The sequence below is a fragment of the Ciconia boyciana genome, chromosome 10 (assembly GCF_034638445.1).
Source record: "Ciconia boyciana chromosome 10, ASM3463844v1, whole genome shotgun sequence".
NCBI lineage: Eukaryota > Metazoa > Chordata > Aves > Ciconiiformes > Ciconiidae > Ciconia > Ciconia boyciana.
In genome coordinates, this window is record NC_132943.1 from 25,270,076 (window position 1) to 25,278,580 (window position 8,505).

General features: G+C 46.8%; 1 protein-coding gene across 3 annotated transcripts in view; it reads right to left on the minus strand.

The window, feature by feature from the left end:
- Window positions 1-5,498, minus strand: part of CHN1 (chimerin 1) — a 105,904-nt gene extending 100,406 nt beyond the window's left edge. The window contains exons 1-2 of one of the 3 annotated variants that reach the window (XM_072874894.1): window positions 5,482-5,498; window positions 4,924-5,045 (exon numbers count right to left, since the gene is read on the minus strand). In XM_072874894.1, the coding sequence (XP_072730995.1) occupies window positions 4,924-5,029 (106 nt within the window). In that variant the 5' untranslated portion in view covers window positions 5,030-5,045; window positions 5,482-5,498. Of the gene's footprint in view, window positions 1-4,923; window positions 5,046-5,266; window positions 5,374-5,481 lie in introns of those variants that run through there. The other 2 variants (XM_072874893.1, XM_072874897.1) reach the window with 2 other exon arrangements.
- Between the last annotated feature and the right edge of the window lie 3,007 nt (window positions 5,499-8,505).

Below are 8,505 nucleotides of genomic sequence, written 5' to 3' on the forward strand. Positions count from 1 at the left end.
CCTGAAATGGAGATATAATTGGTTTTTTTGTCCCTACCCTTCCTGACTGTAGCAATGTATTGCTTATTTCTTTTCCTCTGATATTTTCCTTATAAATTTCTCTAAAAACTGTCCTTGTTCATCATCTCCTTAAAAAAACGTATCTGTCACGTGGAGTACAGCTCTGCCTCTAATCCCATTCATTTGCAGCCACTCAGAGTGCAAGCACTTCAAAGATTAAAAGAGAATTGCTTCACTTGTCATTTCTTAACCACCAACATTCAGGAGGGTGAGTTTTCATCCATTGGCAGGCTCTGAGCAAGAAGGCAAGAACATGAATAACTAATGACAAATATGTCCATGAAGATCTCTCCTGGCTGTTTTGAAATGTCTTCCTTTGTTCACACAAGAAAGTTGATGAGCAAACAAATGAACAGAAAGGGTATTCATAAAATGTAAGGACAGCTCATAAGCATTAAAACATAACATGAAACTATTTTTCTTTCAAAGTACAATGCTGACTTCCTTTAAATACTTCTCAGGACATTCAAAGACACAAGCAAACAGCAGTAGCAGTGGGATAACTTCGCACTTCCCCTCCTTTTTCCTCCACATTGTTTGTTATCTTTCCCATACTTGAGTCAGCCAAGTGGAATGGCAGCACACACCTCAGCCATGTCACTGCGAGATCTCACAGCTTAGGGTATTAACAGATGGGCTCTAGGAAGTCTAGCCATAGAAACATAACCGATTGCTCTTCCTGTCTCTATGAAGCAGCTACCCCTCGCAGGGATTCGGCAGAGCAGAACTGGTGGGTATCCTTTAGCTGCTTCCCTGATAAACCAGGCAAGTGGCTTCAGCCCAGCTCCACAAAGGCTGGGCATGAAGCCACTGGACTTTGTGCTGAAAGGCAGAGAAGGACACCGGCTTAAACGCCATTCCAGCTGCTGCAGCAGGCAGAAAGAAATGGTTAGAGAGAAAAAAGAGGCTACACCTGCAATCACCACAACCTTTTGTAAGGGAACGTGAATCTGCTGTAGGACGAAAAACAGCACTAGAATTCAATATCTACTCAAGTTCTAGACATTTATACACACCAGGCGTGAAAGTCTGCACCATTTTGTGGACAAAGATGTTTTTAAAATCCCCGCCAACTCTTGGTAGGCAATTCACAAATATGGATATCAAATTCATTGCATATATTATTTACAACAAACAACTGGATCAGGCAGCATTTCTTTTTCACTTCTTGGATATATTGACTGTCTTCCAGTCTTCTGCTGATGCAGTCCTAGCACAAGATCTGCTTTCCTCTGTTAGATCAAACCTGCACTCTAAGTGCTTGGCAACTAGAACACAAACTCAATGTACTGGTGAAACCCTACTTCTACTGGTATCACAAAAAGCCATGTCACATATGGGTTACCACCTATGGTCACAACAGGCCATTTCTGCCACCAAAACTTTGTGTAACTATGAACCCTGCTGGGATGACACTTTTGCCTGAAGTGGCCAATGTGGTTGATAGGTAACAGAGGTATGTTTTCAGCCAACAACTTCCATGGTCTCCCACCTCTGCTTCCAACAGGGACTGCTCTTCCTCTCCATCTCTGTGGAACAGTTGACCTCCTCTCCCTCATAACCCACATCACACACAGACTCATCAGCTGTACCACTGTGCTGGGGAAACATGGGCAGCTCCCTACCACTTTCCATACAGCCAACAGTCAGCATAGGATACCTTGGAAGGTCACGACTGGGAGAATATGACAAGATGAAGAAAATAATTTTAAAACAACTAAGACTGAGAAAGTGAAGAGTCAACATTTTCTTCCTTTGTGCTCTAATGTTGCATCATGATCTGGACAATAAGCTGTAAAGGAAAAGGAATAAGAAGTCAGGAGACGCATATAGCCCCAAGGGTAACAGCCTTTTTTTGTAGCAGAAAAATGCTGCTGATATACCAGAAGCTCTTTTCTCCAACCAACTTTCCAAAGAGTCTCGAGGTGCCACCTCAAAGGTGCAAACTGCAGTTAGTGCTCCAGTGGCTACATGGTGCTGCTCTGAGGAGAGCGGCAAAGGGCAACCTCCAACAGGAGTGGGAAACTCCCAGCCACTCCGCCAAGTAGAAAAAATAAGGCATACCTGACCTTTCAACTGCCTGATAACTGCATGTCTGTTTTAATCCAGAATCCACGACGTCACCCTGCTTTCTAGTCCTATCCCCTTTTAGTACAGTCTTTGGACTATGCACCAAAATAGCCATGAAACAGCGTCAAGAGCACGGAGAAAACATGTTATGACACTTCCCATTCCTCTCTTCTCTCTTGCTGTGCTCACACACATACACACATTAATTGAAAGGGACCCAGCAAACTTGTTGGATTTTCCCCCCCAAGCTGACATGGCAATTTATCTCAAGTTTTACACGCTTTGCAGCACACCCTATTAGAAGCAGCCCTAGAATGTGTGAAATTTGGTTCAGTGTGATATACCATTATGGGTTAGAAAAAACAATGCAATATTGAGCCTAGAATTTATGTAAGTGAGCAGAACCAAAGCAAAGACCTCCCTCAGGACCTGTTTGCTCAGGACAGTCTTACTGGTATAAGGTAGGTGTGAATTTAAAATAGAACAATTTTAGCCGCTTAATCCCTCAAAACAGATACATTAATTCAGGCACATTTATTCTGCCTTTCCCCAGGTTTGCTGATGTTGCTTTGGTAGGGGCTTACATTGAAACAAATTGAAAAACACTATTTCATGAGTTCCTATGGGTCAGCTGTGGTGCAGTAACTGAAAATGCAACCATCCACAGGCAGCCAAAATTCAAGATAAAGGCTGAACACTGTTCTTGAAGTTCAAAGCAAGCATATTGTGGTCTGTCTTTGTTATAGGCTAAGAGACAAAATGTGGCAAGCTACCTCAGCTCAGAGGACACACAGCACCACAGTAAGCTGTGCTAACTCAACCGTAAGTTAATCACAACCTCATCTGCAAACCTATTGCACATTTTCTGCATTTACACAACTCCCACTCACACTCTTGCATTCATAGTTTAAGACATACTATAAAGCTTTGACGTTTATGAAAGGCACCACATTCATTTGTTGGCACACATTAGCCTCATTTGTTGCATTGTTTTACTGTCACTTTGTGTTTTCTTAAAAGGGTGAAATCTTGAGGTTTTACCCTTGGCAAGATATTTTTAAAAATCTACACACAGCAGGGTACCCCACTCTATCTTCTCTTTGCTTTTTATCTTTTACACGTATCAATGTCATTTACTCCAACAACAGATGTGACAGCACACAAAATCGTCTAATTCAATTTACTTTGTAATGCAAATTTATATTAATAGAAAAATGCCATTAAGTAGATAAAATACACGTGAACTAAAAAAGAATCACCTAAGCTTAAAAAAACAGGTACCTGACTTAGGAATGCCACTTTATTTAAAAGCTGAAATTAAAATATTCTTAATTTTTGCAGCCAAAGATTGTAACAACACATTAACTACTCACCATGGAAAAAGCGCGTATTTTCAATAGCCTAAAAATTTGATTTTTTGATTAGGGACAACTACAGTGTTTACCTCGAGCACCTGTGTAACAACCTACACCTTTTCTTAACAAGCTGAAGTTACAATGATACAATGTAATATGCACAGTAGGCTATTTTACAAAAGCAGATCTGCCATTTGAGCACTCTTTATGTTGGCTTGTGCTTGTAAATTAAAGAGCTTGATGGTCACCCTGCAACTGATAACGTGCAGGGCTCCCGTACCTGCACCGACTCCTCCAGAAGTCCGGGGGCTCACGTGAACTCAATAACAAGATGAGGCCTATAATGACGGAGACGGTTTACTCCACTGTGATTTACCACCTTTTGCATCCTGAAAAACTCAGGCAGGAAATATAAATATAAGTGACAGCACTGTAGCTAAATCCAATACCGCATAGATTTTCTCTTCAGAGAACTATCTTGCAACACGTGCTACACTTGTTTTTAGACAGGGCTTAATATGCCACAATAATAGAACAGGTGTCAAATTTGAAGAAAACCCAGGAAACCATTTTTATTCTTTTAAGAAATTGTACCAGCCCAAGAATCATGAGATGAATGAAAGCAAGTAATTTGTTTACATGGGAAGTAAAATCCACAGCCTAAACACTACCAACAGCCTTCATATCATCACTTAAACCTATTCACTAGAAATCTCTTCTGGTGCACGAGCTTCTTAGGAGAAAGAGTATCCTGATTATCCTGTTAATTCTCTACTGATGTTAGTCATGCTAATTTCTGCTTTCCTTTGCATTGTTGCATTTACCTAATGTTGCTAGAAGCAGTTTGTAGCTTTTTTTCCCCCCGCTGTAAAATTAAGCGTATTAAGCATAAGCAAGCTTAATAACCTTCCTTAAAAGAACCCACATGTTCAACAGTTAAAACTACAGTTTTCACACGCTGGTTCCCACCGTGCTGTCTCAGGCTGTGAAGCCAACCACAGCCACGCTCCCAACCTCCCGAAACCGTCCTTTCACGAACCTCTGCTATTAAACACAGCTACCGAAACGCATCTGATCGTCACGGGCAATTAAGCCCCGTACCCCAGCGCTCCCAGGAGAGCGGGGTCCCTCGTTAGCCAGCCCACGGCTTCGCCGCGCAGCTCCTCAGGCGACCGGGGGGCTCGCGGAGGCACCGTAACTTTTATTCGTCCATCACGCCCCACAGCCGGCTGGCAGCCCGAGCCCACGCCGCGGCCGGCACCGGGGGCTGTCCCCGCGGTGCGTTATTCTCCACAGCCGCTCCCGGGCGTGGGGCGGTACAGCGGGCCCCGGCCTCCGGCAGCCCTCCGGGCCGGCGCCCACGCCCAGGCGCTGCCGAGCGGCAGACAATGGGGGCCGGCAGCCCCGCGCCCGCCGGGCTGAGGCGGCGGTTACTCACCGAACAAGGTCAGAGCCATCGCGGCGGCAGCGGCGGGGCGGGCCCGGGGGGCGGCGGGGGCTGGCCGGGCGGCGCGGGGCTGGCATTGGCGCGGCAGCTCTCGCATCAGCGGCGGGGCGCACCTGCAACACAAGTTGGGCGCGGGGCTGTCAGGGCGCCCCGCGGCACCGGCGGCCGCTGCCACTTGCTGCCGCGGGGCGGGGCGGAGCGGGGCGGCCGCAGGTCGCGGCGCAGCGGAGCGGAGGGGAGGGCAGGGCAGGGACGCGGGGGGGGGACACGACGGCTGGGGACGCGCGGCACCGGCGGGGCGCTCCCCGCTCCCGCCCCTCCCGCCCGCGCTCACGCTGCGGCCCGCCGCCTCGGGGAGCCATCTTGCGCCGCCACACGACCCGCCTTCCTCCCGCCGCAGCCGGCGGGACGGTTCCCATGGCAACGCGGCCGGCCCGCCGCCCGCCGGGGCACAAAGGGAAGCGCCGTCCCCTCACGCGGGGCGGCCGGCGGGGCTCCCCCGGCCGCGGGAGGGGACGGCGGCCCCGGCCCCCACCTCCTCGCACGTACGTGGCACCGGCAGCGCCCGGCTCGTCCCTCGGGCACCCGCCGGGGCCGTCCCGGACGACTCCTCTCCGCTGGGGAGCTTCTCTGCGGAAAGCAGCATCGGGGCACTGGGCTGCCCCGGCCCGGAGCGGGCTGCCCCCCGGGAGCGGCCTAGCAGGGCAGGCCCGCGCCTACCTGGTGCCGGAGAAGAGCCAACGGTCTTGTGAGGAACGTGACTTTTTAAAGCGAGATGAAAATTTCCACTTAAATGCCAGCAAGCATGAAGAGAGCAAAACTGTGGAATTCCCCTCAAAATGTTTTGGTGTGAGAAATTTCAGCCGGCCCAGCTGCCGTCACTTTTCGCTGTCCAGGACTGTAAATTTCGGAGCTAAAAGCATTTAATTGAAAAGACAGCATCCTGCCCGCTGTAACTCACTTACACAGTTTGCATTTTTAACCTGAAAACAGATATTTAAAACAGAGATTGGTTAGTACTCAGCAGGTCTTCCCCAGCATACGTAGGATAACCAGACCCGCCTTGTTTAGCGATACAGTAGTTTTTCACTTGCAAGCATTACTTCGCCTCTCCGATGCGAGCTGTGTGCCGAGAATTCAAATGCAGCCTGAGCACCACCGACACAAATTGTTTACTCAAATGTAATCCATTACAGCTGTGCAAATCCACAACCTTCAGCAGAGGCTTTGGAGGCATCAGCCAGGGCAAGCAGATTGTGCAGGTGTTTTCATGAGCATCATACAGCCTGTCCCACCTTCGCTTGGGGCACTGTGGTGGCTGCCACAGTGGGTGTGCAGTGGGAGGCATGCGTTCAAGACAAGGTTTTTGCCATAGGACAGCCTGAAGGAGGAAGAGCATGTACGTAGGCTGCATCTACAGCCACTGCAATTAATGGTTCCGGTTGGATGAATGCAGCTCAGGGTCAGCAAGTACATAGAATACATTTTCTTTCAACAAGGCAGCTAAAGCATAAAGGTCTGTCTGAAAAATGGGTGGTTTATGTAGTTAGCTGCGCACGGGTTTTCATACTCTGAATTCTACCTAATCTTTTTGTAGAGAACAAAAGGGAAAGATTGCGTGGGAAAGTTTTCAACATCTTTAAGTCTTGTTTAATACAACAAGAAAAACATGGGGGTTTGTTATGTCTGTCAAGTATTTCAAAACATAGGGTTTTATGTTGGTATATTTTGCTTAGTGTGCAAAGTTAAAAAAAATAAACATTTTATCCCAGAGTGATTGTTTCCTTCATTTTATTCCTTCCCAAATGAATTCTAGCATGATGGACCTGATTTCACAAAACATTTTTGTTTTGCATGTATAAAGTGCAAAAGTTTATTGAGCAGCTGCACTACTGAGAAATAGTATTTTAATTGCAGGGCTAAAAGGAGGTTAAAAATAGATGAAAAATGGAAAAAAACAACACCAAAAAATCTTTGCCATTCTGCCCGTGTGATTTGACCTTTTTGTGCATGGAGTGTTTTGCTTTGCTTTTGGAAATAAGTTGGATCTTCATACAGCTTTTTTTTCTCTTACATTTCCTGGAATTAAATCCCAAGCTTTCACTCCAACTTCCTTCAATTAAATAGCCAGCTTTTACTCTTCCACTACTCCAAAATCTTTATTGCTATCTACTGAACTGCATATTTACATTAGAAATGTTTTCCTGTCTGGAGAGAGTAACACTATTTTTCATAATAGGCATTATCACTGCTGGAGTTGTTAAGATCACTCTGAGTAATTTGATTAGTCATTTCAATTGTCTAATAATGCCTTTGCTATTAATGCAGTTATGGCTACAACCTGGGGAAGTGTGTTGGTCATTTCACAGTGAGTTACTAGAGTTGTATTTTACTGTGCCAGGAAGAGTTCTGCAGCTGATCTGAGTTTTCAAAACAAACTGAGCTCAATCATTATTTCTGATTAGATTATTTGCTTGGTTTGGGAGGATGTTTTGGCTCGGGCTCCAGCAGCCTGCAGAGAACAGCAGCAGATTTGGGAAGGACTTCACAGGCAGGCTCATACGCAGAGCTCTCGACTGGCCCTCGCAGGTGTTGGCACAAGAAAGGTGCTGGGGGTAGCAAGGAGAGCGGCCGTACGCAGTATGTACCATCTTACCCGATGGCAACTCTGGCTTTTACAAAGGCTGATAGCCTTGACACAGCAGGAAGAAATCAAAGGTGCAAATCAGAAAAAAAATTAGCCCGAAGTTCACTAGGTGAAGGTCCCTTCCCCCACACCCTGCTTTTTGAATGGGCCCGAAATCCTCATGGCGATTCCTGTTTAACAACAACATTATCTTTAAATTACATAATGCCTTATCAGGCCAGCACATCTTAGCGCACCAGCAATAACAATGATGCAACTACAACTCTGGGAATTTCGTTAGAAGACAGCTGGAGTTTACCAAGCACTAACCCTCCGCCGCCTTGCGCAGGGGCGAGGGGAGGAAACGCGGATGCTCCGGAGCAGCGAGCACAAAGCCCCAGCCTGGCCCTGTTCAGCCGGAGGGGCTGTTCCTTCGGAGAGGCCCCAGCTCGTACGTTTGCTCTTTTTCAGGGGAGAGCACAAAAGAGGACCCCGTTTTGCACAACCTTGATTTAAATGGCAGCAAGGATGAGCTTGGTGTCTTATTCCCCTGGATCTTTAGCCCTTGAAAAGCTCTCCTTTTCAAAATTGGTTTGTTAGCGTGACATTCTGTAGAAAAAGCACTCTTCTACTTGCCATCTGGTAGGAATATTTGGGGGTGTATTTACAAAGTGTACCTCGAGAAGAAAGTCTCCAGAAGAGAAATATATACATAGCATGCAATTTTCTGGCCTGCTCGTTGTCCTTCAATAAGTTTCTTGCCTTGTCTCCCAAGGCTCAAGGCTCTTTAAATACTGCAGTCAGTTGCTACTGCTTCATTCTTCACATAAAATGTAATTACTGGGATTTGGGGTTGGTTTCCAGTGTTCAGGTTTTTTTATTTCAGCCTCTCTCCTTTTGCCCCCTTGCTCTTGGTGCGGAGCACTGCGGGAGCAATGGCCCATTTC